Source organism: Dromaius novaehollandiae, chromosome 22, assembly GCF_036370855.1.
Source record: "Dromaius novaehollandiae isolate bDroNov1 chromosome 22, bDroNov1.hap1, whole genome shotgun sequence".
In the NCBI taxonomy this organism is placed as follows: domain Eukaryota; kingdom Metazoa; phylum Chordata; class Aves; order Casuariiformes; family Dromaiidae; genus Dromaius; species Dromaius novaehollandiae.
The window spans coordinates 6,363,782-6,384,082 of NC_088119.1; the positions used below are offsets into that span (position 1 = coordinate 6,363,782).

Consider the following 20,301-nt stretch of genomic DNA (forward strand, 5'->3'; position numbering starts at 1 on the left):
TAGCCAGTTTCTTTCATTATTTAATACTGTTTTACATGAGTATATAATACTATTTTAATATATCTATTTCTGGATACAAGAGTATTGGAAATGGGTACAACGTTGTTTTAGATTCTGCATGAAACCAACTGCAGAGATATACAAATGATAGTCAGCTATATGCTCTATTTTAACTTGTTCATATAGTGCTCCTGGAAGCGGACCCATGTTCAGAACCACCACGGTGGCTGTGGATGAAGAAGCTGGGGATGATGATGATTCTGCAGCCAACAGCAGTTCTTTCATCCAGACAACTTCTGGCCAAGCTACAGAGATGACCATGGACAGAGGTTTCCTAAACACTGGACAAGTTGGCGGCACTGTTATGCCAGGCCACATGCCCATCCAGACAGCACAAGCAATCAGCTTTGGCATTAAGAATACTTTGGGAACTCCACTGCAGAAGATAGGTGTGTCATTTTCGTTTGCCAAGAAGACTCCAGTAAAGCTTGAGACCATAGCTTCTGTTTTCAAGGACCACGTGGAGGAGTCAAGTTCTGCAGATGGAACAAAAGCTGATGAACGAGGGTCGGATGCAGGGAGTCTGCAGAAATCTGGTGAGGGCGAGAGCACGAATAGTTCTGATGGCAAGGCGGAGGAAGATGACCAGCACGACAAAGATGGTGGGTCTTTAGCCACTACGTTGTCTAAACTAAAAAAGATGAGACGGGAAGATGGACCAATGGCAGTTGAACCAGAATATTATCATTATATTCCCCCAGCCCACTGTAAAGTAAAGCCTAATTTTCAATTCCTGCTTTTCATGAAGTCTACAGAACAAATGGAAGCTGAAAATGTGAACAAAAAAACTGCACATGAAATCAAAAAGGGTAATTCTCCAAAACCCAAGCCAGGCAAGCACACAGAAAAGACTGCTGAGAGCACAGTGCAGCAGAAGGAGCAGAGTACTACTGAAATTACAGCTCAGCAGAGCAAACCAGAACTAAAAGAAGTCCCAGAAAATGCAAATGTCCAGGAGAGCAAGCATCTTATGGAAAGCAACCTCCCAGAGCCAGACACTACTAAAGAAATCCCTCAGCCTGTCCCAAGCTGTAAAGATGTCACTGAAGGACCAAAGCATCCAACAGGACCCTTTTTTCCAGTTTTGAGTAAAGATGAGAGCACTACTCTGCAGTGGCCTTCAGAACTTCTCATATTTACCAAAGCAGAACCGTCTGTTTCCTACAGTTGTAACCCCTTGTATTTTGATTTCAAGCTGTCTCGCAACAAAGATGCTAAAGCTAAAGGGGCGGAGAAATCTAAGGATCCAGGAGGTCTTTGTAAAGAAAATATACAGGCTACAGAATCTAGTGACATAAGCAAATCCAAGGAGGCGGAAAGCATAGCTAACAGTTCTGCTGTAAAAATGGAAAACAAATCTCTGTCTACCTGTGGCTCCCAAAACAAGCAGGAGTCCAGTTTGGCAAGCATTAGTAAAGTAGAGGGAGATGACAGTAGTAAAAATGTAACCAGTAAGAGTAAATCTGGGAAATCCCATAAACACAAGAAGAAAAAGAAGCACAAAAAGTCCAGCAAACACAAACGTAAACACAAGGAGGAAACTGAAGAGAAGAGCCGAAAAGCTGACCCGGGGGAAGAGAAACCCAAGAAACGGAAAAAACACAAACACAGAAAGGGCAAATCCTGTCTTTCTACTGAATCTGAGCGGGCACTAAAAACTGAACTGTCTGAAGACTGTGGCCATTTCCAGAAGAAAAAGCGGTGCTCTCAGGAGTCCCAGCGGAAGTCACTGTCTGCTGAAGAGGGAAGCAGTGGTAAGAAAGAGGATAGCGGTAACTCCTGCCAGGAGCACGGCGGCAAAAAACACAAGGCTGACCTGCAGCAGTTACCGTCTGCCTCGAGGAGACGGTGTTCTGCTCCTTCCCTTGGCAGGTCCAGCCACAGGAGCCGACAGAGCAGCGGGGACTACGACAGCGACGAGGGCTCCCACAGGAAGCACTGCCGGCAGAAATCTCTGTCGCAGTACAGCGACGACTACGACTCTGGCAGTGACCACTCCAGAAGCCGTTCGAGATCGGGGCGGAGGCATTCATCTCAAAGGTCGTATTCGACCAGTTCTGACGCTTCTTCGGACCACAGCAGGTACAGCCGTCGGAGAAGTTACTCGGATGATAGCTATAGCGATTACAGTGACCGGTCAAGGTGCCATTCAAAGAGGTCCCATGACTCGGAGGACGACTCTGACTACAACAGCTCAAATCACAGATCAAAGCGGCGCAAGTACTCCTCTTCTGAAGATGATTACAGCTCGAGTAGGAGCAGGTCAAGAAGTCGAAGCAGGAGCCGAACCCACCCTCGAGGAAGGTCAAGAACAAGAAGTCGGGGCAGAACACGAAGCAGCAGTTGCAGCCGCAGTCGAAGCAAGAGGAGAAGCCGGAGTGTAACTGGTCGCAGCTGGAAACGGAGTCGCAGCTATAGCAGAGATCGCAGCCGTAGTACAAGAAGCCACTCGCAGAGATCTCTTTCCCGAAAGGGCTCTCGAGGCCACGAGAGTCCTGAAGAGAGGAGGTCTGGGAGAAGAGACTTCATCAGATCGAAAATCTATCGTTCGCAGTCTCCTCACTACTTCAGAACAGGCCGAAATGAAGGATCTCTGAAGAAGGAGGATGGCAAAGGAGAGGATCTGAAAGGATCTGGCTCTCTCTCCCAAAACAGCAGCAGTTCTGGCACGGGGAGGGCCTCAGAAAGTGACTGCAGTCCAGAAGAGAGAAACTCGGTTACTGCAAAACTTCTCCTAGAAAAGGTTCAGTCCAGGAAGGTTGAGAAGAAGCCGTGTGTCACTGATGAAATGCTGGCAGGGGCAAACAAGGTGGGCATAAAGCTCAAAGATCCTCCACAGGGGTACTTTGGCCCCAAACTGCCTCCTTCCTTAGGCAACAAACCAGTTCTCCCCTTAATTGGGAAACTACCTACCATTCGAAAACCCAACGCAAAAAGATACGAAGACTCTGGCTTAGAGAGGGGCGAGGAACAAGAGCTATCGGATTCTGAGGATGTTTCCCAAGGTATTGAGGAGACTCAGTTGGGCAGCCAGTCTCTCTTGGAAGAAGTGGTGATGGTAATTCAGGACAAACCTTTGGATGAGCAGAAACATGAGGAATCTGCTGAGGAAATGCCGTCCATTCCCCTTGAAGCACCAGCACTCCCCGAGTGCTTTAGTTCTGGAGATCTGGTGATGCCACACAACTTTCTCTCAGATCCAAGCGATGGCGATGCATTAGAACCTATGGATGGGGGCAACCAGCCTGTCCCTGTGGAAACCAGTATGATGCCCTTAGTTCCAGATGTTGAGCACTTTCCTGGCTACGTGCCTCAGAGTGGGGAGCCGAGCATCGAAGGAGATCGAGAAGGAGAAGACTCATCCCTAGCGCCGCTTGAGAGCCAGCCGATCACTTTTACGCCTGAAGAAATGGAGAAATATAGTAAGCTCCAGCAAGCTGCTCAGCAGCACATTCAGCAGCAACTTCTAGCAAAGCAGGTCAAGGCCTTTCCTGCCTCCGCGGCCCTGGCTCCGGCAGCGCCTGCCCTGCAGCCCATCCACATTCAGCAGCCGGCAGCCGCGTCCGCGACCTCCATCACCACTGTGCAGCACGCCATTCTGCAGCACCACGCCGCTGCGGCTGCCGCAGCCATTGGGATTCACCCCCACCCCCATCCCCAGCCTCTCGCTCAGGTTCATCACATACCCCAGCCCCACTTGACACCTATCTCATTATCCCACTTGACCCACTCGATTATTCCAGGGCATCCTGCTACGTTTCTAGCCAGCCACCCCATCCACATCATTCCGGCGTCAGCTATCCATCCGGGCCCCTTCACTTTTCATCCGGTTCCACATGCTCTTTATCCAACCCTCCTTGCCCCGAGACCTGCTGCTGCTGCGGCCGCTACAGCATTACATCTTCACCCTTTGCTGCACCCCATTTTCTCAGGTCAGGACTTGCAGCATCCACCGAGTCACGGCACATGAAGGACAAATGAAGTAACCTTGGAGGAAGGAGAATATTTTGCATTTTGGGAAGGGGTTGAAGGTGATCCAGCTGGCAGGTGAGGCCTGAGAATTTCCTTTCAGTCTTTAGCAGCCAAAGAAGCCAGGTATGGCTCGAGGGCTGGGCAGCAGGCAGGCGGCAGGTCGGTTTGAGTGTTGTGTCCATCCACTATCAGGGATTGTCTCGTGTTTCCCAACACCTCCGTGTACGTAGCAGCACTGTATCGTAGCCGAATCATCTCACGTGTAGGCAAATGAGACACTTTGAAAGGCTTTCTTTTCCCCTAGATTCTTACACTTAATGATCTTCCTTCTGCTGCCTTGTATATGATAAATGATATTTCATACTCACTAATAGGTCTCTAAAATCCTTTTAATGAGGTCATCTAATTAAAATAGTCAGCATGATTGAATCCCGCTTGTAATCAGTGATAAAACATTCAGTAACTGACAGCTGTGGATCCTGGCAAGGAGACTGACGGAAGGGCATTGCCACTGTTTTGTCTGGGCCAGTACCAGTTTTCAGGCGCTGCAGGGAGATCTCTCAGCACCCTAATGCTGTATACTTAGGTTTTTTTCCCCCCGCCCCCCCTTAATATAAGCAGCAAAGGTGAGAGTAAGATCTCATTTTAAAGCCGAAGTGAACAAAAGAGCTACATGTGTGTTCAGCCCTCTGACCCTTCTCCATCCTGCATTAACGTTCTCCTCCTGTGTGGGGACTGCACCTTGACGCCTTTCGTATATCGTGGACTGGAGAGAGGTTCTCAGATTGGTAGTTTGTGATTTCAATCTAGGCTTTGACCACTCTTCTTCTGAGGAAAAAGTCACTCTGACTTCCATCTATCGAGGTGTTGTGAAGGAGGCACTCAGATGAGAAAGAGAGGAAAAATCCCTTTAGGAATTGAAGCAATACAGAGGACTGGGGAGAGTAACCAGAATATGTAAAGTGTATTCTTTCCTCTGTAATACTGATGGTTTCCCTATTAATTTATAGGATTTTTTTAATGTAAAGAATTGCACTGAACTCTGTAAACAAAGATGCTGCTTTTTGTAGCTCATATAAAAAGGTTACATTTGTAGTATACTGCAATAATATTTTTTACAGCCAGTTCTTTTAGTGGTACTTGTTCTGGTGGCTTTTGTGTAAATATGTTCGCTGTAGGTGAAATAAGACACTTGTAAAGGTTAAACTTTATAGTTTCAGGTAGATGCAAAATGACTAAGCATGTATATTTTATCAAGCTCATGTATTTTTGAAGTTTTTATGTACTATACAATGTAAAAAAGAAAAATCTTCATTTAGCATTTTGCGGAAGAAAAATGTGAGACTTGGAATACGTGAGGTGCATGGATGACACCGGTGACTCTAACAGCTAATGAACGGCATCACATTGGGAGGTGATGGCTGCTGGCTTTGTAAAACGGTGTACAAATGGAAGCAACATAGGCATATTGCATGCTCGTGGTCTTTACTAAGCAGCTACTTTATAGGAATTGACACTGGAGGCAGTCTCAGGAGCGTGAGGAATTTGGGTTGTCTCCCACAGAGTATAAAACACCTGTCTTTTCTTTCTTTTTCTTTTTTTCTTCTTTTTTTCCTTCCCCTGGGTTCAAAACGGTGATTGGCAGGTGTCAGCCCAGGTACTCAGCTCATCACTCTGTTCCAGGGATGAAGGAACCTTTTAACTTAACCATTTGCTGTCTTCTGTGTAGGGAGATGTTTTGGTTTATGCCCGATTCATCGTGGCTATTCCTGTCCGTGAGGTTTCATAAGGGATTTCTCGGTTCTTTCTTGCATCACTCACTTGTTTTGGATAACACTAACCCTGGAAGGTTTCTCCAAGGTGACGAGCTCTTCCCAGCACATCGGCACCGAGAGCTCCCGTCCCGCGTGACCTGGACATTTCAGGTTCCCAGTCTCCTTGGGTTAGTGCAGTTTGGGGCATGTCCGTGAACCGGTTTCACTTCCTAGCAGTGCCCTTGCGGTTGCGTGGCGTGGCCTAGTTTCAGAGCAGGCGGCAGATCCGCTCCCATCCCGTCAAACCAGGCCGGGGCGGGCGGCGGGGAGACGCAGAGCACGTGCCGCGACGGCGGGTCTGTGTAGCGTTCCCTTTCTCCATCCTCCGCAGAAGCGCGCACCTGAGATCCGGGGGGAGAGATCCAAATGATTGAAAACGCTGAGCTTCCTCATTATTTAAACAAGAAACTTTGCATTTGAACAGGTTGGACTGAATCACAACGGTCAAAAAAGGGACTCAATTTCTCTGTAAATAATTAACAGAATACAGTATTAATGTTTCAATGCTGAGCTTCATTAGCTTCTAGATTCAATATGCGTGTTCTGGCACCCTTCACAGCGCAGTCAGGGGTTTTTCAACTTCCAGAATAGTGCTAAAAATAATTAACCTATCATTACTTAACAAGCATAAACAGACTGTATTTAACTTTGTCACATAAGATATATATATAAATATATATATATGCTGTAAAATGAGGGAAAAAAAACCTTTCTAATAAACCAATGATTTGTGGAAAAACGTGTGGTTCTTTCCAAAGGGATGAGATGATTTGGAGCTGCTGCCTCTGCTCAGGGTGTGGTACGGTGCCTTCTTCCCCCTCCTCCCCAAACAACAATATTAGATTGCTCTGTTTATCTTCCCATCTAATTAAATCTAGTTTTGGTTGGAGCACTTTGATCAGAACGTACTGAACTGGAGAGTGCCCTTAATTTTTTTTGTGTTTTAAGAACTACTGATACTGACTGGAAGGACATTATTTTGGACCAAAGCCCTCGGTACACTGGGTACTGCAAGCCTTTCTCCCGGCGTGACAAACCAAAGCTGCTACTGAAGGTGAGATCAAGCAAGAAAAGGTGGAGCAAGCACATGTGTCTCGGCTGTTGCTGGCCACTGCGTTGCAGGCCAGACCAAAGGTCCACCCACCTCAGGGACCTTCTCTGAGAGTGGCCAGTAGCAGAGGGGTAGGGAAAAGTGGGAGAGCATGCGTGACACTCTGCCAGCTGTGGCAATATGTGATACGGGGTCTTGCAGCCCTTCTTGCAATCTTTCCATCAACCTTATTGCTAATTTATGACCTGTACTACGAGGGGACAGGGTGATGGGCCATGCCCTGGCTTCTGCTGCGAGGACACTAACCTCCAGCAGAAGGGTGAAGCAGACAGAACCGCTGCCGCTGGATCTGCCCACGGTCATCTACAAAAGCCATCAGTGGAGCAACTTCTTGCTTGTTGCTGCCTGTGCTTGCCTGGCTCTGTCATCTGGAACTGCCAGGGTGCCTCTCCGTCCCCATGCCTTGCTGCTTCAGTGGTTACACCCTGTCTTTACAAGCCTGAATTAACGTCAGATGAGAGACCAGTGCTCGTACTGCGGAGCAGCAGTCTCTGCTTAGCTAAAGGTCTCGATTTGGTTAAAAGCATTGGGAAAAAGTGGGAGTGCTGCCCTTGCTGCTGCTGTTCAAAGCCCTAAATGGTGCCGGGTGGAGGGTCTACAGCTGCCTTCACCCGAGTGTCTCTTTTGGTCGACCCTGGAACTTGTTGGTTGAATGAGTGACAGTGCCAAAGTGTTGCAAGAAGCAGGAAATGAAGCAAGTTGACGGGGGAGAGAATTCTAGTTGCCTAGGAGCAGTTTTGGGCAGACTTCATTGGGGTTTGGATGCTTACCAGAGCCAGGCGGTGCAGAGACATCAGTATGAGAAGCAGCTGCTGCTTAGCGTAAAACCCTGTTCTCCGCGCCCAGCCTAACTATTTCCCAACCGCAGCGCGTGTAGCCCCCGCCTTGTGCTGGGAGGGGGTGGCGGGAGGGGAGGGTCTGATGCTCGAAGGCTGGGTGGAAGAGAAACATCTGCCGGGGTTTCCAGCCTGCTGTTGAGCCCGGGGTCTTGGCCGCCCTTTGGCAGGGGGAGACCGAAGCCGGTCCAAGAGCGTAGCAGAGCTGTCTGCGCCAGGCTCGCGGCTCTTCTGCTCCACAGCTACGAGGTTCCTGCTCTTTTGAGCCAGCTTATCGGCTAGCCTTGGCGTTTTAAAAGCCTCCCTCGTGGCCACGGCTTTGGACCCGTCCTGCCCGTTTCAAATTGCAGCTATTAAATAGCAGCCAAAAGGCTCGAGCCGTCTTCCAGCTGCTCTAAGGGGCAGGTGCAGACCTTGTGTTTGAGCTGGGCTTGGGGTGTGAGCTGCCTGCCGCTCCCCTCCGCGGGACCCCTCCACCACGTCCATCCCCTCCCCGGGAGCCGACGTTTGCCAGCGAAGCCCGCCGGGCTCGGAGCCCTTTCCCCGGCTCGCTGAGCCGCCCGGGCCCCGTGATGGTGGATCAGCGGCGTCTGGGGCCGAGGCTGCTGTGCCAGCGCCGTGCTGCGCTCGGGCAGGCTTCAGCCGGGCGGGAGCGCTTCACACCAGCAACCTGTGTGTCTGCGACTGATCCTATTTCTCCTGAGTGGATTAAAAGGAGGAAAAATCCTATTTCTGTGTCGAGGGCCGGCTCCAATCTGTCTCCCTGCACGAGGAGCCGCTGGCAGCTAACGGGCATCTCCCCTCTGCCAGGAGGCCGGGCAGCACCGAGTTCCTGCGGCACAGCAAGCTCCCGGCTTCAGCCCTTGCCGCTTTGCTTGGCCCCCTTCTCCTCTCTTTTTTCCACTCTTTTTTTCCCCCCTAGCATTTTTCTTTTTCCTCTTTCCCCTGGCCGGGTGTTGGGGCAGGGGCGTCCCAGGCATGGAGAAGGTGGCGATTCGCCCGCCGTGCCCGAGGCTGGGGGGCGAGAGCTCGATGGTGGGTGCAAGAGCTGCTCCCTCTTCCTCTGTCTGGCCGAGTGACGGGGGCCCTGGGCGAGAGGCGGGGGGGCCATTGCCATGTCCCCCACTGCGTTTCCGCCGGGCCCGGCCACAGCTGCCTGGGCCATGCAGATAGGCAGCCCTGGTGGTGAAGGGTCCCTGTCCCTTGCCGTGTACCCCCGGGGGGGCCCTGGGCACCACTTCACCACCCCCAGAACACCCTGGCACCCCGGGCACCGCCAACCCCTTCCCCACCGCGGCGTGTGCCCTGGGGACGGTGCCACCCGGGTCCCCGTGACAGGTCCCCCGTTCAGGTCCCCAGCAGAGCCAGTTGCGGGGGGGGGGGGGGGGGGCGGAATCCCTTCCTGTGGCCCCCGGCGCCGGCTGCCTCCCTCCAGATAAAGCCGGGAAGCGCCGGGGCGCATTCGGGCGCCAGCCGGGGTGGCGATGGCGGGTGCCCGGGCGGCTCCTGCCCTGCTCCAGGCCTTGGCGCTGCTGCTGGCGCCGCGCTCGGCCCCGGGCCTGGACCTGCTCCGCGACCGGCCCGCCGTGTACGAGGGGCCCCCGGGCAGCTACTTCGGCTTCGCCCTGGATTTCCACGTGGCCGAGGGCAGGTGAGGAGCCGCGATGCCCCCCCGGGGTGGGGGGGACAGCGTGGCGGCCGGCGCTGACCCCCCCGCCCATGCTTTTCACCCCCCCAGGACGAGCGTGGTGGTGGGGGCACCCCGCGCCAGCACCTCGCAGCCCGGCTTGGCCGAGCCCGGCGCCGTCTTCCTCTGCAACTGGCCCCTCGGCGAGACGCCGTGTCGCCTCGTCCCCATCGACACCGAGGGTGCGTTTTGGGGGAGGGGGGGCTCCGGAGGGAGGGGGCGGCCATGTCGTGCCCCCCCCCAGCCTGACACGCCGCCCCTCGCCCCCGTCCTAGGGGACGAGACGGAGACCACGGCGCAGCTGGAGCTCCGCACCTACAAGTCGCACCAGTGGCTGGGAGCGTCGGTGACCAGCCGGGACGGCAAATTGGTGGTGGGTGCCCTGGGGATGGGGGGGGGGGGTGGCAGAGCGTCCCCCCCCCCCGGCGTCGGGGACGCCCGCGGCCTGCTCGGTGCAGTGGGCTGAGGCGGCCGGTGCCGCCAGGCCTGCGCCCCGCTGCAGCACTGGAACGCCCTCGCCGGGCACCTGGAGGCCTTCCGGACGCCGACGGGCGCCTGCTTCGTGGGCGACGCGGGGCTGCGGCGCTTCGCCCGCTACGCGCCCTGCCGCGACGCCGTCATGGCCGACACCTACCGCAAGAGCCAGTACGGTGAGCGCGGGGCGGCGGCGGCGGCGGCGGCGGTGGGGCGCTGCCCGCCTGGGCCCCCGCTGACGTTGCCCCCGCAGCCTACGACAAGCGCTACTGCGAGCTGGGCTTCAGCGCCGCCGCCGGCCCCGTGAGTCCGGGGGACGGGGACGGGGACGGGGACGCGCGGGTGCCCACCCGGCGGGCGCTGACGCCGGCCCTTCCCGCAGGACGGCACGCTGGTGCTGGGTGCCCCCGGCGGGTACTACTTCGCGGGTGAGCGCTGCCTGGCCGGGTCCCCCTTGTCCCTCCCCGTCCTCTAGCTCGTCCTTCGCCGGCCACCGGGCCGTGTCCCCGTCCCCGGGCGAGCCGGCCTGGCATGGCGGCGCTGGCACCGGCGCCGTGTCCCCCCCCCCGCTCTCCCCGCAGGCCTCCTGTACTCGGTGAGCGTGGATGCCATCCTGAGCCGCTACCGCGGCACCTCGCTGCTGTGGCCGGAGAGCCCCGGGCGCCCCACGGAGCAGCCGATGTCCCTCGACTACGACGACGGGTACCGGGGTGAGCGGCGGCGCCCGGGGAAACCGAGGCAGGGCCCCAAAGCCAGCGGCGCTGCGGAAGGGCCCAGGCGTCCTGCACCCCGCTGTGGGTGCCGAGCACCCCCCCACACCGCAGGGCTTAACCAGCACCCGTCTCCCCGCAGGGTACTCGGTGGCCGTGGGCGAGTTCGATGACGATCCTGACACCACAGGTAGGGCCGGGCGCGGGGCGGTTGTGGGGGCTCGGGGGGGGCCGTGGCACCCGGAGCACCGTCCGCCGCCGCCGGGGCCACCCAGCCTCGGGCGGCGGGTGCTGCAGGGCCGCTCACGGTGCTGCTGCCCCGCAGAGTACGTGGTGGGGGTGCCCAACAAGAGCAACACCAGGGGCGAGGTGAGCGGTGCTGAGCGCCCGGCGCGGCCGCGGGCACCAGGGTCGCTGGGGCTGGTGGCGCCGGGTGACCGCGAGGGCCCTGACGCTGCTCCGGGCAGGTGGAGATCTTCAGCGTCGGGTCGACCCTGCGGCGGCTGCAGGGCATCGCCAGCGAGCAGGTACCCGCGGCGCCCTGCCCCACGGCGCCGGCCCCCCGCCGCAGCCTGCCCCATGCACCCTGCCCCACTGCACCCATTGCACCCTGTCCCACCGCACTGTCACCCTGCAGCATCCTGCCCCACTGCACCCTGCCCCACCACACCGTCACCCTGCAGCACCCTACCTTGCTGTGTCCTGCCCCACGGCACCCATTGCACCCTGTCCCACTGTATTTTCACCCTGCAGCACCCTGCCCCACTGCACCCATTGCACCCTGTCCCACCACACTGTCACCCTGTAGCATCTTGTCCCACTGCACCCATTGCACCCTGTCCCACTGTATTGTCACCCTGCAGCACCCTGCCCCACTGCACCCTGCCCCACTGCACCCACTGCACCCTGTCCCACCGCACTGTCACCCTGTAGCATCTTGCCCCACTGCACCCATTACACCCTGTCCCACTGTATTGTCACCCTGCAGCACCCTGCCCCACTGCGCCCTGCCCCACTGCGCCCTGCCCCACTGCACCCACTGCACCCTCTCCCACTGCACCATCACCCTGCAGCACCTTGCCCCGCTGCGCCCTGCCCCGCTGCACCCATTGCACCCTGTCCCACCGCACCGTCATCCTGCAGCATCCTACCTTGCCGTGTCCTGCCCCACGGCACCCATTGCACCCTGTCCCACTGCACTGTCACCCTGCAGCACCCTGCCACGCTGCACCCTGTCCCAGTGCCCCATTACCCCATAGCACCAATCTCACTGCCCCCATCACCCCCAGCGCTGGTCCCACTGCCACCCAGTGCCCCATAGTGCCCAGTGCCCCTATTGCCCCATAGTGCCCCACTGCACCCCTCCGGTGCCCATTGCAACTCCCCCCATTGCCTCATCACCCCGCTGCACCCTGCTGCCCCCCATCTCCCCAGGGTGCCCCACAGCACCCCACTGCCCCCGGCACCCTGCCCCACTTTTCCCCATCACCCCATGGGGCCCTGCTGCACCCTCTGCTCCCCATCACCCCATGGCACCCCACAGGGCCACCCACCGCTGGGCCGGCCCCTAGCCCCACGCCGGGCCCCATCGCTCCCTGCCCCACGGCCACCCCAGTGCCACCCCTCACCCCGGGCACCTTCTCCAGGTGGCATCGTACTTCGGGCACACGGTGGCCGTGGCAGACGTCGACGGGGACGGGTGAGGCCCGGCGCCGTGCTGTGTCCCCCCCTCCCCGGGTAGGGTGCTGGTGGCACCCGCCTGACGCCCACCCACTGGGTGCCAGGCGGGACGACGTGCTGGTGGGGGCCCCGCTGTTCCTGGAGCAGCGCGCCGAGGGCGAGCGGCGCGAGGTGGGCCGCGTCTACCTGTACCTGCGGCGCGGGCCCCGGCCCTACGGACGGCCCTGGCAGGCGCTGACGGGCCCCGACGCCTACGGCCGCTTCGGCTCCGCCATCGCCAGCCTCGGCGACCTGGACATGGACGGCTACACCGGTAACCCCGGCGCGGCTCCCACCCACGGCGAGCCGTGGCGAAACCGAGCCCCCTGCCACACTCATGCCCTCCGTTCTGCCTCCAGACGTGGCCGTGGGCGCCCCGTTCGGCGGCGCCGCCGGCAGCGGGCGCGTCTTCGTCTTCCGAGGGCAGAGCGAGGGGCTGGCGGAGACGCCGTCGCAGCGCCTCGAGAGCCCCTTCGCCGGGCCGGCCGCCTTCGGCTTCGCCCTGCGCGGCGCCTCCGACCTGGATGGCAACGGCTACCCGGGTAGGGCGGCGGGCTGGGCGCCGGCGCGGGCAGGGGCGCGTGGTGCCACCGGTGCCAGCCCCGCGCTCGTCCCGCAGATCTGCTGGTCGGGGCGTTCGGGGCCGCCAAGGTGGCCGTGTACCGGTGAGTCGCCGCCGTCCGGGCCGCCGTCACCTCGGAGGGGGTGGCGGCCCGACGGAGGCCGCGCCGTGGGGACGGACGGACGGATGGACGGACGGACGGCGCCTGAGCTCTGCCCTCTCGCGCGGCGCCCGCAGGGCCCAGCCCGTGGTGGTGGTCCGCGCGCGGCTCACCGTGCCCGACGGGCTGAACGCCGAGGAGCAGGCGTGCGTGGCGCCCGGCTCCGGCGCCCGCCTCAGCTGGTGAGCGCCACGGCGGCGGCGGGGGGCATGATGGCGGCGGGGGGCACGATGGCGGCGGGGGGCACGGCGGCGGCCACGGCGGCCCCCCGAGCACCCATGGGCCCCGTCCTCCCCGCAGCTTCTCCGTCTCGCTGTGCGTCAGCGTCTCGGGCCAGCACGTCCCCAGCAGCGTCCGTGAGTGCCCAAGCGTCCCGTCCCCCTCCGTGGCGGCCATCTTGCCGGCCACCTGCCCGGTGCCACCGTGCCCGTCCCCCCCGCCCAGAGCTGCTGGCCGACCTGCAGCTGGACCGCCTGAAGCAGAAGCTGGCCCGGAGGGTCTTCCTGCTGCCCGGCGGCCAGGCGTCCTGGCACGAGGAGCTGGCGCTGGTCCCGGGGACGCCGCCGCTCTGCCACCACCTCACCGCCTACCTGCGGGTACGGAGCGGGGGGCGCGGGGGGGTCCGGCCGGGCGATGGCGGCCGGTGCCCGCGGGGGTGTCGGCGGCGCAGGCCTCATGGGCGCCCCTAGGCCGAGGCCGAGTTCAAGGACAAGCTGAGCCCCATCGCCGTGAGCCTGGGGCTGGCGCTGGCGCCGGCGGGTGACGAGCTGGGGCTGGTGCTCTACGGCGACACGCTGGTGCAGGAGCAGGTGGGGCCCCCGCGCCGGCCGCCCGGGGTTGGGGACAGCAGGGCCCCCCCCCCCACCCCGTGCGTGGGGGTTTGGGGGGGGGGGGCAAGTCCCCTTGGTGGTGTGAGGGCTGCTGCCTCTTGGGGACGTGCCCCCCCCTGCCCACCCTGGTATCCCTGATCCCCCCCGCCCCGGGTGGACCCCCCCCCCACCGGCCCTGCCATCCCCATGGCCCCCCAGATGGCCCCCCCCACCCGCCCCACTGTCCCCATTGTCCCTGGATGGACCCCCCCCACTGCCCCACATCCCCACCCCCGCCAGATGGACCCCCCCTGCCCGCCCTGCTGTCCCCATAGCCCCCCAGGACATGCCGCCCCCCCTGCCATCTCCATTGCCCCCACAGATGGACCCCCGCCCCCTGCCCCCCCATCCCCATTGCCATCAGACAGACCCCCCCACTGCCCTGCTGTCCCCATCACCCCCCTGGGACAGACCCCCACTGCCCTGACATCTCCGTCACCCCCGGATGGACCCCCCACTTGCCCTGCCGTCTCTATGGCCCCCCGGAGAGATCCCCCCCACCAGCCCCCCCCATCCCCATCCCCCTCAGACGGCCCCCCCCAACCCCATCCGCCCCACGTAGACCCCCCCACCCGCCCCACTGTTCCCATTGCCCCATGGGATGGACTCCCCCCATCTGCCCCGCTGTCCCCATGGCCCCCAGACAGACCCCCCCCCCTTCCAGCCCCACTGTCCCCATGGCCCCCAGACAGACCCCCCCTGCCCACTCAACTATCCCCATCGCCCCCCTGGACGACCTCCCGCTTGCCCCACTGTTCCCATCGCCCCCGGGATGGACCCCCCCCACCTGCCCCACGGTCCCCCATGGCCCCCGGGATGGGGCCCCCCCCCGCCATCCCCATCGCCCCCCCCAGCACCCCCCCCCGCCGCCCCCCGCCGCTTCCCCCCCGCCTCTCGCCCGGCCCAGACCCGCATCGTGCTGGACTGCGGCGAGGACAACGTCTGCGAACCCGACCTGCGCCTCGCCGCCCACACGTGAGCCGCCGGGGCGGGTGGCACGGTGCCACCGGGGGGGGGGACGGGGACGGGGCACAGCGGCGGGCGCTGACGGCACGGGCCACGCGTCCCCAGGCCGGACACACGCCTGCTCATCGGGGCGGACAACGCGCTGCGCCTGCGCGCCGAGGCCAGCAACGCCGGCGAAGGCGCCTTCGAGGCCGAGCTGCGGGTGCAGCTGCCCCCCGGCGCCCACTACCAGAAAGCCATCAGTGACATCCAGGTGGGGGCCCGGGGTGGGGGGGTCAGACCCCCTCGGCACCCTTGGGTGCCCCTGCAAGGGGGGGGTCCGTATGGGCGCCAGGCCTCGTGCCACCGCCGTGCCGCCGCAGGGGCAGGAGAAGCTCAGCTGCAACCCGCGCAAGGAGAACGGCAGCCACGTGGTGCTCTGCGAGCTGGGCAACCCCATGAAGGCCGGCACCCGCGTAAGGCCCCCCCACCCCCACCCCCACCCCGGGCGGCCGTGCCCCTCACCCTGGCGTCGGTCCTGCTGGGGCCGGACCCACCGCTGCCGCCCTGCAGATCACCGTGGACATGGAGCTGAGCGTATCCGGCCTGGAGGACGCGGGCGACTCCATCGCCTTCCAGCTCCAGCTGCGGAGGTGACGCGGTGCCCGCGGTGCCGGGGGGGGTGCCCGCGGTGCCGGGGGGGGCTCGGTGCCACCCCGGCCGCCCTCACCCGCCTCTCGCCCTCCGCTCCGGCAGCAAGAACAGCCACAGCCCCAACAGTGCCGTGGTGGTGGTGAGGGTGCCCGTGGAGGCCCAGGCGGCCATGGAGCTGCGGGGGTGAGCGGTGGGGGCGGTGGGGGCGGTGGGCGCAGTGGGGCGGGCGCAGCAGCCCGCCGCTGAGCCCCTCTCTGCCACCCAGGACCTCGCTGCCCGTCACCGCGGTGCTGCCACCGGCCTGGCAGCCGGTGGAGGGCAGCCGGCGCCTGGAGGACCACGGCCTCAAGGTGGAACACGTCTACCAGGTACCGCCTGGCACCCGCCTCCGTCCGTCTGTCCGTCCCCCCCCTTTCCCGGTGCCCGCTGTCCCCGTGCCACCTCGCCCTTGTCCCACAGCTCCACAACAAGGGTCCCGGCACAGTGAGCGGTGTCACCCTGCGCCTCGCCGTGCCCAGCCGCCTCCAGGGCAGCCTCCTGCTCTACCTGCTGGAGCTGGGCACCGAGGGCGGCATGAACTGCACCGAGCCACCCGGCCTCAACTCGAAGCAGGTAGGTGGGTGGCGGCGGGGGGGACCCGCCGGGCGCTCGCTGGCGGGGACCCGAGGCCGCCTCTGCTTCTCCTCGCAGCTGGAGATACCTCGGCCCACGGGCGCCTCGGCCCGCAACGCCAGCCACCAGCGGGAGCGCAGGGCGGTGCCAGAGCAGCCCCCGGGTGCCCCCGGGGAGCCCATCCACGTGGTGAGCGGGCGGCGTGCTCAGCGCCGCGTGGGGAGCGGGTGACCCTGTGCCGTGGGTGCTGGGTGAGGTCTTGCAGCACCCTCCTGGGCTGTGGGTGCACCGAGCTGGAGGTGGCGTGAGTCGGAGGATGCCCTGGGCGAGCAGCGGGCACCATGGGTGGGAAGCACCCAACGGGGTGGAAGGAACCGATGGGCTGGGGAGCACCCAATGGGGCAGGGAGCACCCAATGGGGTGGGAAGCATCCAATGAGCTGGGGAGCACCCAACGGGGTGGGGAGCACCCAATGGGGCAGGGAGCACCCAATGGGGTGGGAAGCACCCAATAGGCTGGGGAGCACCCAACGGGGTGGGGAGCACCCAATGGGGCAGGGAGCACCCAACGGGGTGGGAAGCACCCAATAGGCTGGGGAGCACCCAACGGGGTGGGGAGCACCCAATGGGGCAGGGAGCACCCAACGGGGTGGGAAGCACCCAATAGGCTGGGGAGCACCCAACGGGGTGGGAAGGGCAGACCCAGGGGGTGCTGAGCCACGTTGGGCACTGCCCGGGGTGCGTTTGCTGTGGGTGCACCGCTCTGGGCCCCGCTGGACTTGCCCATGCTCTTGGGTGCATCATGGGACCGAAGCGGGTGCCCCGGGGTGGGTGATGGGCCCGCCGTGCCCGGGTGCCCCAGGGAGGGTGACGGTCCCGCCGTGCCCCGGCAGAACTGCAGCGCCGAGCCGTGCGTGAGCATCGTGTGCGAGGTGCAGAGCCTGTCCAAGGACCAGCGGGCGCTGGTGACCGTCCATGCCCTGCTCTGGATGGACACCTTGCACAAGGTACCGTGCCCCCCACGCCTGCCAGGGCCCGGAGGGGTCACCAACAGCGTCCCCGTGGAGCAGGTGCCACATGGAGCCCGTGCCACGTGCCCTCCCTGCCCACAGTGACCTGGTGCCTGCGCGAGGGGTGCCCTCCTGGCACGGTGGTCACTGAAGGGTGACACCAAGCAGCTGGGGCCACCATGGCAGGAGCCCACGGGTGGCTTTGGTGCCCAGGGGGATTTGCCCGGCCAAGGTCTCAAGGCCATTGCAGAGCTGGAGACCCAAGTGTCCGGGCTCCTCAAAGGGCACCCATGGGGACGCTGGGTGCGGGGCTGCAGGTGCCAGCACCCCTCATGCCAGTCCACGTCTCTGTGCCCAGCGCGAGCATCTCCTGAAGCAGTTCCTCATCCAGTCCCGGGCCTGGTTCAACGTCTCCGGCATGCCCTACCACATCCAGCCCCGCGTGCTGCCCGCCGGAGAGGCCACGGTAGGGTGGGCACGGGGGCCCGAGGAGGCTGGCACCCACCTCAGGGGTGGCACCCGCCTAGCCGGGCTGGGCTCCAGCTTGGGGTGCGGGGCCATGTTCATGGTGACTGGGGATGGTCACGGTAGCTGGGCTGGCGGGGGGCACCCGGGGGTGTCCGGGCCACCCCGGCGGGCACCCACCCTGTCCCTGCGCAGGCCGTCACGGAGGTGGTGCGCGTGAGCCCCAGCACCGAGAAGGAGGTGCCGGTGTGGTGGGTGGTGCTGGGCGTCCTGGCGGGGCTCCTGCTCCTCGCCATCTTCATCTTCATCATGTGGAAGGTGAGTGCGTCAGGAGCGGGGTGCTGCCGGGCACCGGGGGGCGGGGGGGGCAGAGACAGGGCATGGATGTGGCCCATCCGGGAGGACACATCCGGGAGGTCCCCTGTGGCCGAGGTGTCACCGTGTCCCTCTTCCAGATGGGCTTTTTCAAGAGGACCCGGCCGCCCACGGAGGAGGACAAGCAGGAGCTGACGCTGGGCCAGGTGCAGGAGCCCGGGGGTGCCCAGGGCTAGTGGGGGGCACACGCCCCCACGCACCCCTGCCTGGCCCCACTGCAAGCCCACGCGACCCGGTGGCAGGGGACACCGTGGCCCTGCTCCCATCGCACGCACTGCCTGAGCCCCCCACCCCGATGCCCCCGACACCCTTGGGTGCCATGCTGCCCCCACCCCGATGCCCCCCCACTGCTGCCTCCTGGAGAATAAACTGCTGCCTGGCACCGTGGTGTATCCCCCCCCGGGGGGGGGTGGGGGGACGGGCACCCATGCCACGGGGGGTCCCACAGGGGATGTGACACGTTCAGGGTGCTGAAGGTTGGTGGTGTTGGTCCTGGGGTGACGGGTGTCGACGGCACCCGGGGGGGGTTGGTACCAGGATGGGTGCCAGGGCATGGGGAAATGAGTGCTGGGGCGGGCTGGGTGCACACTGGGTTTGGTACTGGGGTCCTGGGGGGGTCAGCCCGGGGGGATTCGGCCCCTCAACATGGGAGAGGGAGGTTGGGACTGGGGGGTCAGTAAGTGGGTGCTGGGGCCCGGTGTTGGTGCTGGGGTCGGTGCCGGGGTGCTGGTGCTGGTGCCAGACGGTCCATACTGGGGGGCTGATGCTGCGCCGGTGCTGGGGGTCAGTGCCGGGGGCTGGTGCTGGGGTCCCAGGACAGGGGTGTCGGTACTGGGGTGCCAGTGCAGTACCAGTGCTGGGACTGGGTGCTGGGAGAGGATTTGCCGGAGTGCTGGTAACCGGGATTGATACTGGGGTGCCCGAGTCGCTCCGGGATACTGGTGCTGGGATGCTGGTGTGGTGCTGGGGGTCAGTACCGGGGTGCTGGTGCAGTGCCGGGGGTCAGTACTGGGGTGCCAGTGTGGTGCTGGGGGTCAGTATCGGGGTGCTGGTGCCAGGATGCAGGTCCCGGTGCCGGAGCGTCAGGGCTGGGATGCCAGTGCCCCGGTGCTGGGATGCGGGTGCCGGAGGGTCAGGGCCTGGGTGCTGGTGTTGGTGCCAGGATGCGGGTGCTGGGATGGGGGTGCCGGAGTGTCAGGGCCTGGGTGCTGGTGCTGGGATGTGGGTGCTGGTGCCAGGATGCGGGTGCTGGGGGTTCAATGCCTGGGTGCCAGTGCCGATGTGGGGGGTCAGGGCCTGGGTGCCAGTGCAGGGCTGTGGGTGCTGGGATGTGGGTGCCAGGCTGCGGGTGTTGGGGCTGGGCTGTGGGTGCCAGTGGGTCAGGACCTGGGTGCTGGGGCCGGGATGCTGGTGCTGGTGTTGGGGGTCAGTGCCTGGGTGCCAGTGCTGGGATGTGGGTGCCAGGATGCGGGTGCCGGGGGTGCAATGCCTGGGTGCCGGTGCCAGGATGTGGGTGCTGATGCTGGAGGGTCAGGGCCTGGGTGCTGCTGCCGGGATGCGGGTGCTGGGATGCAGGTGCCAAAGGGTCAGGGCCAGGACGTGGATGCTGGTGCCAGTGCAGGGGGTCAGGGTCTCAATGTGGGTGCCGGGATGTGGGTGCCGGTGTTGGGCTGCGGGTGCCGGGGGTTCAATGCCTGGGTGCTGGTGCTGGGATGTGGGTGCCGGTGCTGGTGCCGGGGTCAGGGTCTGGATGCGGGCGCTGGTGCTGGGATGCGGATGCCGGAGGGTCAGGGCCTGGGTGCTGGTGCTGGGATGCGGGTGCCGGGGGTTCAATGCCAGGATGCGGGTGCCGGTGCGGGGGGTCAGTGCTGGGATGTGGGTGCCGGTGCGGGGGGTCAGTGCCTGGGTACTGGTGCTGGGATGCGGGTGCCGGTGCTGGGATGTGGGTGCCGGTGCAGGGGGGCAGTGCCTGGGTGCCGGTGCTGGTGCGGGGGGTTGGTGCCTGGGTGCCAGTGCCGGGATGCGGGTGCCGGTGCCGGGATGTGAGTGCCAGGGGTTCAATGACTGGGTGCCGGTGCCGGGATGTGGGTGCCGGTGCGGGGGGTCAGTGCTGGGATGCGGGTGCCGGTGCGGGGGGTCGGTGTCTGGGTACCGGTGCCGGGATGCGGGTGCCGGGGGTTCAATGCCTGGGTACCGGTGCCGGGATGCGGGTGCCGGGGGTTCAATGCCAGGATGTGGGTGCCGGTGCGGGGGGTCGGTGTCTGGGT

The 20,301-nt window shown here is 62.9% G+C and overlaps 2 protein-coding genes across 4 annotated transcripts in view; both read left to right on the plus strand.

Moving 5' to 3' along the window:
• The window catches only part of GPATCH8 (G-patch domain containing 8), a 57,872-nt gene extending 51,287 nt beyond the window's left edge, over positions 1–6,585 (plus strand). For all 3 annotated transcript variants that reach the window (XM_064524456.1, XM_064524458.1, XM_064524457.1), the window contains one exon: positions 187–6,585. In XM_064524456.1, the coding sequence (XP_064380526.1) occupies positions 187–4,030 (3,844 nt within the window). In that variant the 3' untranslated portion in view covers positions 4,031–6,585. The remainder of the gene's footprint in view (positions 1–186) is intronic.
• Positions 6,586–9,274: 2,689 nt separating this feature from the next.
• Positions 9,275–18,403, plus strand: ITGA2B (integrin subunit alpha 2b). The gene is made up of 30 exons (XM_064524459.1): positions 9,275–9,444; positions 9,532–9,662; positions 9,756–9,853; positions 9,965–10,130; positions 10,208–10,257; positions 10,337–10,382; positions 10,536–10,664; positions 10,807–10,854; positions 10,990–11,033; positions 11,132–11,191; positions 12,311–12,363; positions 12,449–12,657; positions 12,743–12,925; positions 13,003–13,048; positions 13,183–13,287; positions 13,406–13,461; positions 13,550–13,701; positions 13,795–13,914; positions 14,882–14,949; positions 15,046–15,193; positions 15,303–15,395; positions 15,493–15,572; positions 15,676–15,756; positions 15,839–15,941; positions 16,033–16,185; positions 16,264–16,374; positions 17,078–17,191; positions 17,553–17,660; positions 17,855–17,977; positions 18,115–18,403. Exons 1-30 carry the CDS (start codon positions 9,278–9,280, stop codon positions 18,208–18,210), a joined length of 3,141 nt encoding a protein of 1,046 aa, XP_064380529.1. The 5' UTR covers positions 9,275–9,277; the 3' UTR covers positions 18,211–18,403.
• Positions 18,404–20,301: the final 1,898 nt, after the last annotated feature.